Below are 19,710 nucleotides of genomic sequence, written 5' to 3'. Positions count from 1 at the left end.
GATACAAGGCAGTATTTCCTCCAAGAGGGAAACACCAGTGAACAGTTCTTGTTCCTTTGGCAGTAGATCTACAAACAGTCCAAGGCTTGAGGTTTCCCAGAGTTTGGTGAGTCATGATTGCACTGTGCTTGCCAGAAAAGTAGGGCTAGAGAATTTGTGTTGTAGTGACAGTTTGGAGTAGTATTTAGAACCGGAGCAGACATGTGTCTGTGGGTGTGTGAGAGAGCTGAGTATTTGTCTAAGTGACACAAGGGATGCAGGGACTGAGCAGATAAACTCAGTGAGGTGTGTGGTCTGTATGAAGATCATCTAGATTGTTTAGAAGTAGTGTAGTTTCATGAAAACTGAGAGAAACTGAAGTACAAATTGTACACTGGCTTATGAGCGTGCATCTCCCCAACTGTGATAGAAACACAAAAATGGCAGTCATAGATTGCATTTCGTGGAGTGTAGTTCTGCCTGGCCACTGGGTTCCAAGGAGTACGAGTGTACTTCAAAAGACAGGTATATGTTTCCTTGGCCATTTAATGGCTGAGGATGGTGCAGAGAGACCAGGAATTGCAACTGTTCATTAAGAGCTAACAGCAGCTGTCCCCCTCCTGGATCCCCAATGAATATGCTGGAGATCTGGGAGGCAGACAGCTGCTCTTTTCTCCTATAAGGTGTTTGGTTACCTTAAACTCTCTACTGGTCACTGAATAGCTAAGGGAGCACACGTCTGCCTTTCCAAACTGAGGAGGGAAGCACCATTCTTCATTGTGGTCTCTGTGCATCACACAGATGAGTTTCTTTCCATCAACCAAAAGAACTACTTTGGAGTATCCTGGTGCTGAGTAGTTTCATTTTTCTCTTGTTTGTGTCCCCCCCCCTTTATTTGCTGTACTTAACGCTACTGTCTTCCTATTCTCTCTCCCCCCCCCCATCTTTTCCAACTGGTTTTTCCTTACTCCCCCCTACTTCCCTGGCAGTGTCACCTGACTTCTTTACTGTGGCCTCTACTGCTCTTTTTAAAAGTTACACTTCCTGCTGTCGGAAAGTCTCCCTTTCTGACATGCATTTGGAGTACTTTTTCTGCCTGGGAGAAGAACATATTTTGAGCATTACTCTATCTGCTAAGGTTTTACTGCCCAGGCCCTTAAGAACAGAGCTCAGTACGTTAAGGTACATTGCTGGAAGCAATTGCTGAAGGTTTCAGAGGTGGTGGTTTCCAAGCCCACACCTTTGTCTTTGGTTACAAAGGGATCTACTGAATATCTATTTGAACAATAGATATAAAAGGGCATGCATGCATATAGGTCACCAGCAGGATTCTGGACACTAACACATCCAGAAATGCAAACTGGGGATTAACACTCCTTGGGTAGCAGAGACAAAATGTCGATGAACAGTCTAAACCAGTGGTAATAATAATGAGTGTGCTAGTTAACTAGACAAGGGCCAATAACCAGAGACTCAGTTTAGCTATGAAGTGCCTTTTAGTGACTGGCTGAGTGATGATCTACTTGTTTTGCATTCCCCTAAAGCAAGGATGGACAACATGTAGCTTGCATGAGCCATCATCCATTTTTGTGGCACATCATGCTTTTCTTTCTGACTATACTTTTCTTTCCCCTAAAACTCAAAGTCAACAGTTGGAGATTAAGGGGCTACATTACCCCCAGGAGACTTTGGAGAGCCATATGCCCACCCACTGCATTCTCTGACCTCCCATCCAAAAGGCACTTTTGAGTCACTCCATGTTTTTCTCTTTTTAAAAAGCTTCTGTTGGTCTTAGAATAGTGGTGTGGGAGTAAATGTAGCAAAATACCCCCACATCTCTAGAAATATTTAGAGATTAAAAATGGGGAGGGTATTTTATTTTATTTACCCCTAGGGATCACTTGCAGCTTATAAGATGTCTTGCCTGAAGATCTTAGTGTCTAGGGATGCTTGTCTGGGATAGGTTGTTATTGAGAGCCTTCTGGTATACTTCAACTTTGGGCAACCGTATCCTGGGGTTTCTTGGCAAGCTTTCTTCAGAAGAGGTTTGCCATTGCCTTCCTCTGAGGTGAAAAGGTGTGATTTGCCCAATGTCACCCATTTGGTTTCTGTGGCTGAGTGGGGATTTGAATGCTCATCTCTCAGAGTTGTAGTCTTATACTCAAACCACTACACAACACTGGCTGTCTATACAGAAAAGTATAGTTCTCCAGGCAGCCTGATGTCATATTGTATTGGACTATCACCAGCATCCTGGTTTGTGCCAGGGTCAGACTGGTAGTCAGTGACACTGTTGTAACAGAGGAGTTTCATGCTCTTTTAACTGGTTCTGGTCAGTGGTGTAAGTATTCAATACAGGATAGAATCTCTTTACCTTGATCTGCCTTTCAGTCTATAAGGCATATCTCCTATCTTTTTTGGATTACATTTGGCCTTATCCAGTTTATTGAGAGCATCTGTTTCAGAACCTGAACTGTTTTGTTTGATACAGGTAGAAAGCAGAATAAGTGAACTGGTACTCAGCATGCTGGAGGTACTGAACCACCAGATTCTTGACATTCTGTCTCAGTGGGTTCATATATATATCAAATGGTGCAGGGAGAAAGGAGATTGAACCTCAAGACTATATAAACTAACAACCACGATTTTATTTCGTAATATTCTTGCACTCTGATTGGATTCTTTGATAAAATTTTGCAGATGCTCACATTTTAATTAAATGAAAACTATATATAAGCATGTACTCAAGACAATATACAATGGTTGTTTTTTAGGTCTCTTGTTAGCTACTTAACTGGTGAATTGCTTTTTATCTTCTTTAAGCTGCATGTCTGTCTACCAGTATCTTGAAGTAGAAAGCTAGTGTATCAAACAGCAAGGTTGCAAAGTTCATTTTTCACATTAGTGAATTGCTCAAATGCTCTTTATCTTAATTCAGTTTTCCATTTGTGGTCTTTTAAGGTCAACAGAAAGAATGTAACTATAATAAGTTCAGACTTCAAAACTTTTAAAGGCAATTACATTCTTTTAAACCATGAAAACTAATGCTATCACAAAGCTAAACTTCATGGCTTTCCTAAATCATTTGGCCAGTCTTTATACTCAGAGTTTGACTTACCATTATATATATATTCTTCTAGAATAACTTGAGACTCTGAAGAAAAAAAATGCTGTGTATTGAAGTTTCAACGTATGAAGTAAAATCTTCAGTGTATTTCTATTCTGAATGACTTTATTCAAGAAGTCTCTGTTATTTAATAGTTTGGGCAAGATGAGTTGTGAACCTTTGAAAAAGGATAGGCATTTATGAGAGAAATCATAATGTTTCTGAAGTTCATTTTTTTTTCTCACAGATATGTGCACTTTCTCAAAGCAGCTTCATAGTTTTTGAGTGGGGTGAGCAACATGTGGCCCCATAGAAGTTGCTGGATAACAAATCACAGTGTTCCACATCATAAACTGTGCTGAAAATTACACTCCAGGAACATCAACCCAAAATTCTACATATCTACATATCCTCGCTGATCAAACCAGGGTGCTGGCAGACCACTCTTTTTGAGCGCTCTGTACTGGGCCTTAGTTTCTAGCCAACAATAAGAGAAGGTTTATGTTAATCCTGCCAAGGTGGGCCAGAAATAAGTAGCAAGATTATGCATAGCACAAAAGCCTAGGTTAGCAGACTGGTATGGTTTTGCATGAAAGCTGTTGAACTGGGAGAAATTAGTAAAATTTACATCTTGGACTTTGAAGATCACTAGTGAGCAGTGATGACAGATTCTCTGTAAATCCCATGGTTTCTCTTTAAAGTTAGACCTTCGTCTTGTTGTTAGTCTCAACTAGAATACAATTTACACAAGTGACTTACCAAGTTCCACTGCATTTTGCACTAGTTCAGCTTCTGAATCTTTTCAAAGAGCTCAGCCCCATGTGGGGTACATTATAGTCATCTCATTTGAAGGGCATCTTGTCAAGAAAATGGTCAACTAGTATAAGATGTTCATAGAGCCCTGGTGGCGCAGTGGTTAAATGCTGGTACTGCAGCCACAATCCTGTAAATTCGATCCTAAAGGAGGGCTCCAAGGTACACTCAGCATTTCATCCTTTCATAGGTCGGTAAAAGGAGTATCCAGCTTGTTTGTGGCAATTGGCTTACACATTGTAAACTGCTTAAGGATGCTAGTTCACTGATAAGCGGTATAGAAATGTACTTGCTATTGCTATATAGTTGGCCCTCCACATTTCCAGCTTTGACTTTTGCGGATTTGATTATTTGCTGTTTTGATTAATATGTTCTCTCTAGGAATCTCTAGGTCCTCTAGTGCAACTCTTCCAGAAGTTGACCATAGAGTTGTGTTGGAGAACCTAGAAGATCCTAGAGAAAAACTTGTCTAGGCATTTGTATGTCCTCCAGCATGATTCTGTGATAAACCTGTGGCAGATATTGACCATAGAGTTGTACTGGAGGACCTGGAGATTCCTGAAGAGGTGTTCTCTTAGGTAAAAAGAATAGTAGTTTTTTTTATTTGTGGTTTTTCCACCTTTACGGGGTCCTTAAACCCTAACCCCAGTGAATGTGAAGGGACCACTATATTCTAAAGTAGAGAGAAATATATACTGCATATACTCATGTATAAGTCTAAAAATTTTAGTCAAGAATTGACATCAAAAACCTGGATCAATTTAGTACTGTACTTTCCTTATCAAAAGGAAGGGGGAAAGGAGCCATCTCCTTCACAGGAGAGTGGCAAGAGACAACAGCTTAGTCTGTCCTGGGAGTTTCTTTTAGAAACAACAGCCTTGTTGGAAATGTCCTCGACCTACACATGAAGTCCACTTATAGTCGGTTATATATGGTATTGTGTTTTCTCTCTTATACACATGCACATACACTTAATTATTTTTTATTCTGTTTCCAAAAATTAGGGTTCCTGACTTTGTGAAAGAGAAGCGTTTTGGAAACTGGTTGAGAGATGCACATGACTGGGCTATTTCACGGAATCGATACTGGGGAACACCTATTCCATTGTGGGTCAGTGATGACTTTGAAGAGGTGCGTTGAGAACAAGATTAGAATGCGTGAAGATTGTTTTATTAGAGATGTTGTTGTTTTTATTTCATATACAGAATGTTCATTGTATTGTGCCTCCAAGTCATTTCCAACTGATGATGACCCTAAGGTGGACCTGTTACAGGGTTTTCTTGGCAAACTTCGTTCTTCTGATGCTGAGAGAGTGTGACTTGTCTAGGGTCACCCAGTGGGTTTCCATGGCTGAGCAGGGATTCAAATTCTAGTTCTTAAGAGTCGCAGCCCAACATTCAAACCACTGCACCTCACTGGCCCATATAGATTGTACTATACTGCAAATGATATAGATAGATAAACAGTATGATTCTGTTGCAGCTTTAGCAGATGGAATGTCATTAACTGACAGCTGCATAATACATATTTTCCCTGCTATTACTAAAAAATGGAAGTGTTTCTGATTTTGACCAAATACCAAAATGACTGAGAAACTGGAGAAGAAACTGCTAAAACTAAGCAGTTCATTAGGCCAAAAGTTTAAAGAACTGAACAGGCCATACAAAATGTTATGTGTGTGTATGCAGTTTCAAGTCACCTGCTGATTTATGGCAACTCCTATTAATTGCATAAGGTTTTCTTAGGCAAGGACTATTCAGAGGATCTGGTGCCTGTAGGCTATTTGGGCTATATTAAATGTTTGCATCTGAATAACAACTGAATTGTAGTGCCTTCCATTGTATTAGAACTATAGAATCATTGCAAGTGTGAAACTGTAGCAAAATGTTGCAGTGCATTCTTGTATGTTAACAAGACTCCCAGGTAGTGTGGAACAAGACCATTTTATTTTTTGAGACTAAGACACATGCTCTTTTCTTACCTTGAATGGTTCTCTGCTATGTTATTTAGTGCTAAAAACCTAAGGACCAGAGTTTGTTCCCAGCTTGGAACCTCAAAAAGCTATTGCCATATAACTAGGAATGGAAACAATAATGTGCAGGTGGGGAGGGAAGAGGGTTTTTTGAAACTATTACAGTTTGGTCCCCCCATATTACACACTGTACTAAATCAAATCCCCAACACATTTGGATTTTTGTCTTTTTTGTTTCATCTAAAGCATTAAGTGGCTCAACTGTAATAAGTATCTCAAGTCCTCAACAGTAGATCATATTCACATCTTAATCAAGTCAGCTTAACAGTTCTTTCAGCACAGAGATGGCCAGTATTGACCAGTCTTTTACACACGCATGCACGTGTGTGTGTGTGTACATACCTTCCCAAAAAGTGGAGCAGGGGGACAAAACCAGACAGAAGTCTTTGGAAGTTCTCTTCTTGTTTTGAAAAAAAAACGACATGTTAATGTTTCAACCCTACAACCTGTTTTGCACATTCAGACTGTTAGCTTTTAAGGGAAAGAAGTTTTGAAATGCACTCATCTTCTTTGTGGCTCGGGATGCTGTTCCCACATTTTTCTTGTTATTTCTGCCTCTGGTAATCCCCATTAATCCTTCATTAACTGACATGTACTTGTATTAAACTCCAACAGGTGGTCTGCATTGGATCTGTAGCAGAACTACAAGAATTATCAGGAGTGAAAATAACAGATCTCCACAGAGAAAGGTTAGTGTCTGTGGCTAAAGTCAATTGGAGCTTATTAGTATGGTGCTCACATAACCATGCTGAATCCTTTGTAAAAATATATATGTAAAAAAAAAATAGAATATGGAAATGCTGCTTGTCCAATCCAGCAGGATAGTTTGGGAAGACTAATCAGCTGCTGTATGATACCCTCAAATATAGCCAGCCTGTAATACTCCAATTTAGGTCTCCTGTGTTGGTGCCATATCTGTTAAATTGACTTTGATTTATATAACCATGTGAATGCGACACCATGAGCTATAGTCATTAACAGCTCTCTTCAGGTTTTACAAATTCTGGGATGTGACTTTCTTTATCAAATCAATCCATATGTAATGCAGTCAGCCTCTTTTTCTACTGCCTTCCATTGTGCCAGTCATTATTGTCTTTTCCAGTGAGTCATGTCATGTCATAAGATATCCAAAATATGATAGCCTCAGTTTAGACGTTTTAGTTTCTAGCGAAAGTTTCAGGCTTGGTTTGCTATAGGACCCATTTGTTTGTCTTTTTGGTGGTCTATGGTATATTAGGGTACTCCTCAGTAATCATTATTTAATTCAAGAGTTTATTTGTAAATATAAAAGCTGACATCTACAAAATTTATACTAAATGAGTAAAATCCTTAAAAATCCAAATTTTATATTGAAATATAATTATTGGGATATCTGTGAAAGCTTAATAAAATTGCTGGACATAGAATGTCCAAATTGCCAACTCTACCTGTAAATGGGTTATAAGGCTAATTTTCTGCTTGGGAATGGAAATTCAGTATCTAAGCTGTAGCTGGCATGTATTTTCTTCCTAGTGTTGATAACATCACCATCCCTTCACGCTGTGGCAAAGGTGTATTGCATCGTGTTCCAGAGGTATTTGACTGCTGGTTTGAAAGTGGAAGCATGCCTTATGCACAAGTCCATTATCCATTTGAAAACAAGAAAGAATTTGAAGATGCTTTTCCTGCTGACTTCATTGCTGAGGGCATTGACCAAACAAGGGGATGGTAATGTGGTTTTTTTAATATATGCAAGATTAGACAAGTGTTGTGTGCATTTAGCATCCTGAATGATCTTAAAACAGTGGTTTAAATATTATTTCTTCAACATTTATATTACTTATAATAAACACTCAGCTAATAAGTTTCACAGACCTAAATTTGTGAATTAAAAAAAGTGTTAGTTACTTCAGATTTTGTGTAAATTAATTTTACTTCCATATAGTTGATCTAATAGGTAAGTAATTGGGTCCAGATTTGCTTTGGAATAGAAAGTCCATAGCAAAATGCAGTTAGCTGTGCTTGTCTGGCGCAAGATTCAAACAGAACTGAGCGTTAAGTTAATCCATACTTGACAAAATACTTGGTTGTGAAATGGATACAAGGAAATAACTTGTTTAGGAGCAGTGGCTAAAACAAAGATCAATAAATGGTATCTACGTTCCACCTTACCCTTAAGAAGAGGAAACAAGTTTGCCTATTCAGTTACAGCCCTCAAAACAGATGAGAGTAGCTTGCATATGATTCCTGGGCAAGTTACCTTCCGGGCATGTTACCATCGTTACCTTGCAGGCCCTGCATGTATCTTGATCTGAAGTAGTGAAAACATTACATCATGCAAAATATTTGCAAGTATGACGTGAGCCATTGTGCAGATTTCATTTGTGGTTTAATTCTGATGTGTGAATTCTTTAGCTTCTGTTTCCCTGCAACCAAAAGCAATCCATGGGCTCATTTCTCTGGTTTGTGGGGCAAAAGACAAACTGGAATACTAGGCATTAACAAAATAATAAGTAAATCATAGAAAAAGGTTGTGATTGAATCACTTATGCTTGTAGTATGACCAGTGGGCTAGCAATGTCTAGCCTTCTTCCTCATCCTTGTTTTGGCTTGTTGTTGCATGTGAATGTAGTCAATACCTTTCATTGTTAGATTTTTGGTTGAACAACTTGATTATATTTAAAAGTATGTTATACAATTATATTTGACATTGTAAACACTCCTGCACATGCCTAAATAATTTTATATTGTTTTAGATGATATTTTAATTGTTTGATTGTAATATGTTTCGAGAATTTTAATTTGTGAGCCGCTTTGGGTCCCATTCGGGGAGAAAGGTGGGATAAAAATCAATCAATCAAACAATACCCTAAAAGCACCAGATCCTGTCTGATCTTGGAAGTTAAAGAGGATCAACCCTGGTTAGTACTTGGACTAAGACCACTAATGAATATGAGGCACTGTAGACTATTTCAGAGGAAGCAAATGTCAAAACCACCTCAGAGTAGTCCTTGCCTAAGAAAACCTTATAAAATACATTGGGTTGCCATAAGACAAGCAACTTGAAGGTGGATGTGTGCACACACACATTCCTTTTTGTTTTGTTCAGTCATGTCTTTCACTCAATCCACCTATAATGTGGTCCTCCTTTTTTTCTTGCTGCCTTCCGCTTTACTGAACATCTTTTCTAATGAGTCTTGTCATCTCATGATGTGTCCAAAGTATAATAGCCTTAATTTAGTCATTTTGGCTACTAGTGAGAGTTCCAGCTTACTTTGCTCTTGGACCCATTTAATTATCTTTTGCCTGTCAGTGGTGTCTGTAGACCCTCCAGCACTGCATTTCAGATGAAATGATCCCCCCGTCATCTTTCTTTACCGTTGAATGTTCACATTTATACATAGTAATTAATCATAACTGGTAATGTTCCTTTGATGTAGTCAATTTTCTTTTATAATACTAATTGACTTCACAGCAGGAGTAGATCCGAAGGAGAATCCAGAAATACTTAGACCTTATTATTGCATATCCATGGCATATTTTATGCTTTTAACCAGAGTGCAACACTTTGTCAAAAAAAATTGACTTGATAATACTAGAAGCTAATAACTGAAGTTATTAATATAAGTTCAAGTTTTTCCACAGCATTCTGAATAATAAGAATATTACTTTGTGTAGTGAATACCATAATTATTCTCAACGACCCCATATTTCTGGTTTTAAATATACAGGAAAGCTTCTGCACAGTTCATTTGGAATGTGAAAGCTAAACATGGAATCAACAAGCCTTGAAGTTGCTGTTTTTACTTTGTTTTTCAGGTTTTATACTTTGCTCGTGTTGTCCTCAGCTCTTTTTGGGAAGCCTCCTTTCAAGAATGTAATTGTAAATGGCCTAGTTCTTGCCAGGCAAGTATGATGATAATATTAATACGCTCTGTGAGGCATTTCTGATTCTGAGGTGCTGAATATTTCACTTGTAAATAAATATTCATTTGTAACTGAATATTCAACTATTTGAACCACCATTATTTTACTTAGAAGAGTCGATTTTAATTTTAAAAATATTTCCAGTTGTGAGTAGAATAAAATATAGAGCTATAGTAAATCATAATGATTGATCTGTTAAGCCACAAAAGCAATGTTTCCCCCCACCTGTATTCTGTAATTCATTTATTGTTAAAGTCGGTTGCTTTTCAAGGAATAGTACATTCTCTCAAAAAAATGGTGGGCTGAATTCCCAAAAATGACTGGATTAACTAAGAACTCTGCCACCAAAGCATGTTTTGTCAGTCCCTGTTTTTATTTTCTTCTAGTGATGGGCAAAAGATGAGCAAACGTAAGAAGAATTACCCAGATCCAACAAATATTGTAAACTCTTATGGAGCTGATGCATTGAGGTGAGAACCTGTTGGTATTTTTTTTTAAATATTCTGTAAACATTTTCATGTCTTCTCTTTAGGGTAGTGGTCCCCAAACTCAGCCATGTTGGCTGATAGGATTCTGGGAGCTGAAGTCCAAAATCTCTTAAAGAGCACAGTTTGGGGACCACTTTAGGGTATACGCAGCCAGTGTGGTGATTTGCAAGTTGCTTTGGTTTGCCCATGTGCTCTTCCTGTAATGGCTGTACATGTGTGCTTTTTCTTTCTTTTTCTTTCCTGAACTTTTGAGACCCTGACTGAAGAGGAAGAGGCACATTAAGAAAGAATTATTGTACATGTCTAAAACAAATAATACTATGGCATGCAAAAATGAGAACTGAGAAATGGTGAGGCGTCTTGATGGACTTGTGGAGTTAACATGGAATGTTTTGAAGTTGGTCATGAAACTTCTTCATCTACTACTACTACTACTACTACTATTATCCAGTGACTCAAGGGCTACATATGTCCCCTAAATTGACTTCTGTGTCCTGGGCACCTCCCAACATGCTCCACTGATAGGAAGGAAGGACAAGACTCCACAGTATTTCTCTAAAATGACCCTCCTACCCTTTTTACACACACACACACACACACACACACACACACACACACACACTCTTTTAAGATGGAGGGTTGATCCTTGGGGTACAGAATTATTCAGTTCTTAGAGCCCCAAAGCTTGCCTAGTGCTACTTAAACACACATCTCAATCCCAGATTATTAGTTTATCAGGCATATGCTTATTGGAATTTTTATTGGTAGCCACCATGATGCAAAACTACAGATGGGCAAGTTACTGCCATGGTCCATTGTAATTGTACTTCTCCCCACTGGTGAAGTGGCCACTTTATACAAGCTGGGCTGCTGAAAAAGATTTAGATGACCCTAACAAGGTATTTTGAGGCAAGCTTATCAGTGGACATGTGAAAATATTCAGAAAGTTTGGGAGCTAGGCATGTATTTACTGAAATATAGACTGATTGATTTGCGAGTCATGCCAAAAGCAGTTGATTTGGGACTATCATAAAAGTGTCCTATAAATACTTTTCATCATAAAGTCCATTAGATATTTTAATCAGACAACCTTGAAAGGATGTTGACGTAGAGATGTAATGGCTATCTTCTTTTAAAGTATTTAGTAATCCTAGATGAAATGGGAGAGTGTCTATACCTGTTCCAAGCAAATGGAGTAGAAGAGCTAAGTGGGTTATTACCAGTTATTATCATATATTTCTTTTCTATATGAACCAAAGATATAGTTTTATAATATTCCAATGACTTCAAAAATATGATAGCTGTACTGTTTTCCTTTGAAAATGCTGCATTTTAAATATGGGGCTTGTGGAATAGACTGTCACAGATTTCAAAACATTGTTTTAACTGAAATGAAAATCTCAAATTCTCATGTGTATTCATTATTGTTTTTCTTTTTCCAATTAAGATAAAACCTATCTTTGCCTGCTGCCTGCCTGATACATGCAGACTAATGCCTTATTTATAGATATGCTCACTGACACACAGACAATACAAAATATTAGGTTCATGTAAGGAGAGAGCTCCAGTTTAATTGTCTGAACTTATCTGAAGTACATGATGTCAAGCATTTGATGTGTTCTGTTTATAGAATAAGCTACTTCTGACTTTCTTGTGGGTTTTTGCTTTTCTGTACCAAGCTAATTTAGCTTCTGTGGAAAAGATTTTTTTCTCCTTATGCAAATTTTAATTAAGTACTGCAAAAATATCCTCCTTTGCTTATTGGTAAATGCAGTACATTTGAACAGCTGTAAACGTAAGCTGCTTAAGAAAAGCAGAGAGCTCTAGATGGGAGTAGGGGCAGCATGTATTGAGGGAATTTATTGCTGGTGTTCTGAATCACAATTTGTAAAACAGCTGTGAGAGCCAGTGTGGTGTAGTGGTTTGTGTGTTGGATTAAGGGGTGAAACAGACTGGCTCTAAAAGCTGACTTCACGGCGGCTTGGGAGTGTGTTGGTTAGATACCCTGGTTAGATACCCATGCCCCCAAGATGCCCAGAAGCTGCCCAGCTGCCCAGACGTGAGCCAGCCTCTGGGCTCTCCGGGAGCACAACATTTACACACCACACACTGCAGGAGCTCTGTAAAGCCATGGTGGGTCAGGAAAAGCTGGCTTTTTGCCAGCACAAAAAGGAGCGGCAATTTGCCGCTTCTTTTTGGGTCAGCAAAAAGGCAGATTGGAGCTGTGGCATGTGGTTGCCATGGCCCTAATCTTGCTTTCTCAGGGATGGCTCCAGGCCACCCTTTTGGAGCAGTCTGTTCCAGCACTATGACTCTGAAGACTAGAGTTCAAATCCCCACTTGGCCATAGAAACCCACTAGATGAGCTTGGGCAAGTCACACTCTCTCAGCCTTAAAGGAAGACAAGATCAAACCTTGCCAAGAAATCCCAGTGATAGGTTCATCTCAGTTTCACCATATATCAGAAATAACTTGAAGGCACACAGCAACGTCTTCAACCACTAGAATTGCTCTTGGTTCCTTAGCTAAAAGTTTGTAACTATCCTACTTGTAGCATTCACATTAAGAGTAAAATTGTAAAATTGAATGAAAAAACACTACCTTGGTATGGTTTCTGTTCACTTTTGTTATGACACACTTTTTCAGCCAAGTGATATTCAGGACATTTTTGCATAATACCAGATGCTAGAAAGTACTCTGGGATCCAAGTATATCAGAGTTGATAGGTTAAACGAATTATTGCTAATGAGCTTTCCCAATTAAATTGTTCTGATTATTCTTCTAGGGCCTCAGGTACATGACAGGAATACCTGGCTCTTGTTCAGTTAAAAAAACCCACATTCATCTGCAATGCCTCTTGCAATAGGGAATTTAATGGCCCTGTGATGCTGTTTTTAATGGAGCATTTGTATGATATTTTGCATATTGACACTGTGAAATAGCTTTTAACCCCTATCAGTTAGGCATTAGAACAGTGGTTTTCAATCCGTGGGTCATGACCCCTTTGGGGTCGAATGACCTTTTCACAGGGGTGTCTTAAGACCACCAGAAAACACATATTTCTGATGGTCTTAGTAACCGAGACAAAAATAACTTTATGGTTGGGGGTCACCACAACATGAGGAACTATATTAAAGGGTCGGGCACTAGTAAGGTTGAGAACCACTGCATTAGAATATATATTCAGCATTTGATTTGGGGATGGATATTAAACTGACAGATTCTTAGGCTCCCCTTTTATCTCACTAAAATAGATTTCATCCACATTCCTTAGAGGAAGCTTTAAATTTATATTCTATTTTTGTTGTGAATGATGAACAACTGATTGCCTTCAGTATTGTTTGTATAAGATACATAAACAGCCAACAGATCGTTTTATTTTTTCTCGTATACCAATGACTACAATTTTATTTCGTCATTGTAATTGAGTTTTAACCAAATTCCTTACTTTAGGCTATGTATGCTTTCTTAGGAGTAAGCCCCAATGAATGCTGTATGGCCTTCTTTTATGTAAACATGGATAGGGTTGGTTTTCTTTCATTATGCATAGTATATAGATATAGTTTGCTTTCTGTCCAAAAGCCATCATGCCATAGGTAAAATAAAATCATTATTTCAATAGGATGATGTTTGAAGTTAGTTTGAGAATATAGTTTAGGAGGAGAATAAATAGAAATCTCCAGATAGACAGGGCTGTTGCTAAAAAGGTTAAAGCCTTTTTACATACCAGCGGGTTGAGAGAGAAAAAATGGCTTGCAGTTGTGTTAATGGTATTAAGAACATAAAAATTCACATTTAAACAAAACATTGTTCTGTATTGATAATAAAATAACTAAAATTTTAAAAATATTTCTGAAGAAAATTAACATTTTATTGAGTGGAGGTTGTATTTTAGCAACTTCTAAGGATCTCTCTCATACTGAACAAAATTTTGGAGCGTCTATATATTTTCTGTTCTTAGGTGAAGGAGTTACCTCAGTTATGTTAAAGGGGTCTGGTGAACATTCTTAAAAGGCAGAACAAGTTTTCATTACACTGTTCTATTTCTGTGTACTGCTGCAGGCTATATCTTATCAATTCTCCAGTGGTAAGAGCAGAAAACCTGAGGTTTAAGGAAGAAGGAGTAAGAGATGTACTGAAGGATGTCTTCCTGCCATGGTACAATGCATATCGCTTCCTTGTACAGAATGTTGTCATTTTGCAACTTAAGGTATGAAGCTTTGATATGTTGCCAAGAACAACAGTCTCTTTTTCTTATCATTATTGTACTGTGGTTATTGCTATTAAATCTCTAAATGTAAAGCATGCCACCCTTTACATTTCATCTTTTTAGTGTTTTCTTTAACAGAAATTGAATGCCAAAGCAACAACCACATTAGCCTGCTCTCTTAATGAAAGATGGGTCTGGTATGACTCATATGAAATAAATTAGTGGAGTTTTAAAATGAAATGAAGCTGTGGTTTATCATCCTCTCATTTTCTTTGTCAGAGCCAATGATGTAATTTATGTCTTTCCACAAAGAATATTTACTGGTCCAGATGATAGACATTCTCCAGTCCAATGTGAAGTTGAAGGCTCTCACAATGGGCATCTGTAGTTTATTGTGGGTTTTTCAGGCTATAAGACCATGTTCTAGAAGAGTTTATTCCTGATTTTTCTCCAGCAGCTGTGGCTGTTATCTTCTCTGAAAATGCTATTCTCCAGTCCATCTCAAGGAGGTGGATGATTTGGATCAGGAAACATTTTGTCGGAGGGCTTTCTTCTTTGGTCAGTTTGGTCTCTTAAAGAAGTGGCTTCAGGTTGCAGTTGGTTTCTGCTATCCTGAACTCTTGAAGAAAAGAAGCAGTGCGGAGACTAAGAAAGCCCCCCTCCTCAGGATGAGGAGTCATATTATTATTGTTGTTGTTGTTGTTATTGTTATTATTGTTAAACTTTATTTATATAGTTCTGTCAATAGAGCCTGCATTGTCAGCCCTTTCACCCATTGTTGGCCACAGAGGCTCTGCACACTGTTTTTCCACCCTCTGTGCTCCTCCTCGAAGCTCTTGCTAAGATACAGGGAAAGCACAGCAATCATTCTGGTGACACCACCCTGGTGACAATGATGGTTGTTCATTGTGTCTCATTAAAGATCACAGTTTTAGGCTTTGTTTCTCAAACATAGTCCTGAATTTGGCTTCATGACAGTCATGTTCTGGTGGAGATATTTTCTTTCCCATTTAAAGAAGCCTGAAAAATAAAATGCACACTGGCTCCCCACCCAGAAGGAGGGCTATTGGAACTGAGAGGTCATTTGTGAGACAACTGCCCACTTAAGATTTCTCTTGGGGGTATTTTTTGCTTCAATGGAAAAAGGAATGGAAAATTTGCTGAACATTTGTTTCTTCTTCGTATCTCAGCTGTTATAAAAATTGAAGTTTTATTCTCTAGAAGGTTAAGCTTTTTTTTTATACTGAAGTCTATAACTCTAAGTGAAGGATAAATGCTCTATTTCATTCAGTACCATTTAATAACTGTCTCTGGACTGACAGTAGTATATAATTTTGTATCAGAATGGTAACAAATAAGCAATAAAGTAAGACAATGTTTGATTTGTATAATTTCAGTAAGAGCAAAAAAAAAATCCTTTAACTTGATACCGTTACAGCATATTTAATCATGAAATCTTAAAATCAACAATAGCAGCTTATTTATTTGGCAATCTTATGGAAAATTCCAGACTGGACAGTGACCAAAATTTTAAAACCCTTCTTGTTAGTCAGCGTTTAAATCCTAGTCTGTTCCCTTAGCAGCTGTTGCTAAACGATTGCCTTTCAAACAATTTGTCAAGGAGAGGACATGGCAGATGGGTTCTCTGATAAGGGAAGTGTCCTTCTCAACACATACATTGTATTAGCATATGCACACTCTACTTGCAGTGGGAAATAGATAATGTGTAGAACTTGTAATTACTCACCTCATAATATAAGAGCTTCTAAAATCACTTTGGAGACTTCGTAATGAAGGCAGAAGATTTCAATAAATAGTAATGAAAATTGCTTTACATTTTTAGCAGTCACCTCTGGAAGGAGAGCTTTTGAGCCTCATAATTAATCAGCTATTTCTGAGGGTCCCCAGTGTTCATAATACTCTTCTTCATTTTCCCTAATATTTTTACATTTTAAAAAAAATCAAACTAAATGTTGGCGCCAGCATATAATAATAATAATAATTTGTTTTATTTATATACAGCTATTCCAAAGATCATAGCGGTGAACAGCAAGTAAGCTAATTAGCTAGTAAGCTAATTTGCCCCCAACAGTCTGGGTACTCATTTTAGCCACCTCGGAAGGATGCAAGCCTGAGTCGAGCTTGGGCCCTTTTGCTGGTCTTGAACTCGCAACCTTGTGGTTTTGAGCGAATGGCTGCAGTACAGGCATTTAACCACTGCGCCACCAGGGCTCCTTACGTGACATCTTTCACATTGAGTAGAGTTAGGCCTGGAAGATGTATTTGCATAACTGTGTCATTCTCAGGCATTTTGACAATTGTATCAAAAAAGGACCCCATAATTGTAGAATTTTGGCTCAGAATTATTTAAAGGTGTGCTATTACCTGTATGTCCCCTGCTTGTTCGGCAATCCAAGCATCATGGTGCATATTTCTGTTTCATTTAGCCTTTTAAGCCTGTGTTAAAATTGCTGTCTACCAAACAATTTACCTAATATTATTATATATAATAGGGCTGAAATGAAGTGTGTTGTCATACCTAGTTGATGTGAGAAACATCCAAATGGAGAAGTCCTTGTTTACAAACCTTGAAAGCAGCTATTTCTGACTTTCAAACTATTGACACTTATGAAAGGAAATGAAGCTATCACAAGACAGAGATATTACCTTTCTTGCCAAACAGTTTGCATGGATGGTACATACTGAAAGCTGCTGTTCTCACAGTATGTTACGACAAAATTGAACAGTCTTCCAAATGATGTTCGTTTCAGATGTTTTTGTCACAGAAGCAGAAGAACTCTAGAAATAATTCTTTCTTATTGACACACAAGCTGTGTATGCATACATGGGTCCCATTTTTGGAAATGAGTTGGGATATGAATCTCAGTAATAAAAAATACAGTGTGCATAATGTTTGTGACTAGGTCTGGAGACCTTTGTTATTTTGTATTTAGATTGTAGCACAGTTCGAGACAGGGATGTTTGCAGTACATATGAATAAGTTTCTTCTTTACATTTTCTGTCTAGGATAAATAGCTAAGTGTGGAGTCCTTTTTTCATTTCAAAATTATAATACTGCCATAGCTTTTTCTACTCATATTCATAGGAAGATGGAAAGGAATTCCTTTACAATGAGAACACAGTTAAGAAAAGTAACAACATTATGGATAAATGGATACTTTCCTTTACACAGTCACTGATTCAGTTCTTCAAAGTTGAAATGGCAGGTTTGTGTTTACTTATTTCTTAGATTTGTATCTGCATGCAATCTCAAATTCCCAAATTTAAATCATGTTCTTTTGGCTCATGATTTTTACAACATAGCCTGGCATATACATCTGAATGCCTATTTTTGTGGTTTCCACCCTTATATTTTAGGTTCTTCTTAGGATCATCAGATATCAGAAAACACTTAAAAGCACACAACAACAACCATCTTTTTGACTAGACATTATTTATTATTTTATTTATAGTATTTATACCTCGCCTTCAGCCCTAAAGGCTCTCAGAGCGGCTTACAATTGTTATTATTTTTAATTAGACAGTTCCCTGCCCTCAGGCTTACAATTTAAAAAGACACAACACAAAAGGAGAAGGGAATGGTGGCGGCGAAGGGGATGAGGTCCAGCAGTTCTTCTCTCCCTCTGAGGCCTGGACCAACTAGACATAAGCCCTAATGGTGCTCAGCTTTCACAGCTGTGCTTGTGAAAGGAAAATAATGTGCGCCATTTGTCTGATCTTTGCTGATGATCGTGAAATTGGCCACCATCATAGGAGAGCTTAACTTTTATAGTACATAATTTTTTTAAAAAAATAAACCACCTTATTTTTCTAGTTCCACAAACTGTGGCAACAGCGCAGCTCTTTTTGGTAGTCTGGCTAGTGTTTTCACCCCTTCCTCAGGGCATCATGGCCTGCATAACTCAAGATGGCAAAAATGGCAATGGAGGTGGGGGAGAGGAGGTGGTATCTCTCACATAAACCTTATGTCTGGTATATTTCTTGGCATCAGCCTCTCCTTGCCCCAATACTGCCTGCTGTGCAATGATACTGTGGCGAAACAAAGCATAATAAAAAGTGATGACATTACCACAACTTTTAAATGTAAAACACATGTTCCCTGCTTTTTCACTTTTTCACATGCATGACTTTGTTGTTTGAACATACGTGTGCACAACACAAGACAACCCCCTACCTTTATGAGCTGTACATCTTGTGTATGGGCATATGAATTTGCTTTGGTCACATGAAAACTCCTCATACTATACTTTCTGCATCTTTCACCTAAACTGTCAATCTGACTGAGCAAGGCCCTAATGGTGTTCCATAATAAATATGACTAAAATTCTCACTAAATTCCATGTGGGTCTGTAACGAAAGAATAATCCGCCAGAGGATGCCTTTTTGGTCACTGATCAATCCAGATTTTGGCAAATGTGCTGTGGGCTATTTTTTACTCCCTTGCACACCCATCAATTCACAGTGTATCACACTGCTGAAAACAGAAGGAACATTACATCATTTCCTGTTTCATTTTTTCTCATTTTCCAGCTGTGTTGGGGAAATGTGTGTCAAATGGTTAAAGTAAAAAAGTGTGGGGGTAATTGTTGACATTTTAAAAATACCCTGGTGGGGTCATCAAAGGCCACAAAGTGCATCCTCCTCATGGCTATAAATCATGGTTGAGAATGTGTTACCCCATAACTAGATTCCACTGTCATCTCTTCATTGAAAATATCCTTGTTTTTCATCCTTAAACAAGGGTTAGCATTGCATATATACCTAAGTCGACCATGATTAGTGCCAGGAAGAAAAATGATTTATAACAAATTCGATTTTACTGTGTAGCAAGATTTACCTACATTTTTAATGCTGTGATAGTATTAGAGCAGTATCCACCTAAATGTCTGTTTTTAAGCAGGAAAAATAAGCTAAAAGCAAAAGATTTAAAGAATGCTAACAATATGTGGGCTTTTTTTGTTTCTTTGTTTACAGCTTACAGATTGTATACAGTAGTTCCTCATCTAGTTAAGTTTGTAGACATTCTTACCAATTGGTACGTCAGGATGAATCGTAGGAGATTAAAGGTAGGTTGCTGATTCCCCCAGCATATATGCATAACACTGAAAATAGTTTGCTCTTGTGTTAATTCATATTTCATGTAAAACTCAGAACT

At 37.9% G+C, this 19,710-nt stretch overlaps 1 protein-coding gene across 2 annotated transcripts in view; it reads left to right on the top strand.

Moving 5' to 3' along the window:
• The window catches only part of IARS1 (isoleucyl-tRNA synthetase 1), a 150,244-nt gene that overhangs the window by 88,708 nt on the left and 41,826 nt on the right, over positions 1–19,710 (top strand). For both annotated transcript variants that reach the window (XM_089523630.1, XM_089523623.1), the window contains exons 15-22: positions 4,903–5,029; positions 6,546–6,619; positions 7,443–7,637; positions 9,729–9,815; positions 10,223–10,306; positions 14,387–14,534; positions 17,641–17,761; positions 19,530–19,621. In XM_089523630.1, coding sequence (XP_089379756.1) covers positions 4,903–5,029; positions 6,546–6,619; positions 7,443–7,637; positions 9,729–9,815; positions 10,223–10,306; positions 14,387–14,534; positions 17,641–17,761; positions 19,530–19,621 — 928 coding nt within the window. The remainder of the gene's footprint in view (positions 1–4,902; positions 5,030–6,545; positions 6,620–7,442; positions 7,638–9,728; positions 9,816–10,222; positions 10,307–14,386; positions 14,535–17,640; positions 17,762–19,529; positions 19,622–19,710) is intronic.

This window comes from Sceloporus occidentalis, unplaced genomic scaffold (assembly GCF_023333645.1).
Source record: "Sceloporus occidentalis isolate IW3139 unplaced genomic scaffold, rSceOcc1.0.p SCAF_1, whole genome shotgun sequence".
Classification (NCBI taxonomy): domain Eukaryota; kingdom Metazoa; phylum Chordata; class Lepidosauria; order Squamata; family Phrynosomatidae; genus Sceloporus; species Sceloporus occidentalis.
Note: the sequence above shows the minus strand (reverse complement) of the source record. Positions and strands in the feature narration are given on the sequence as shown.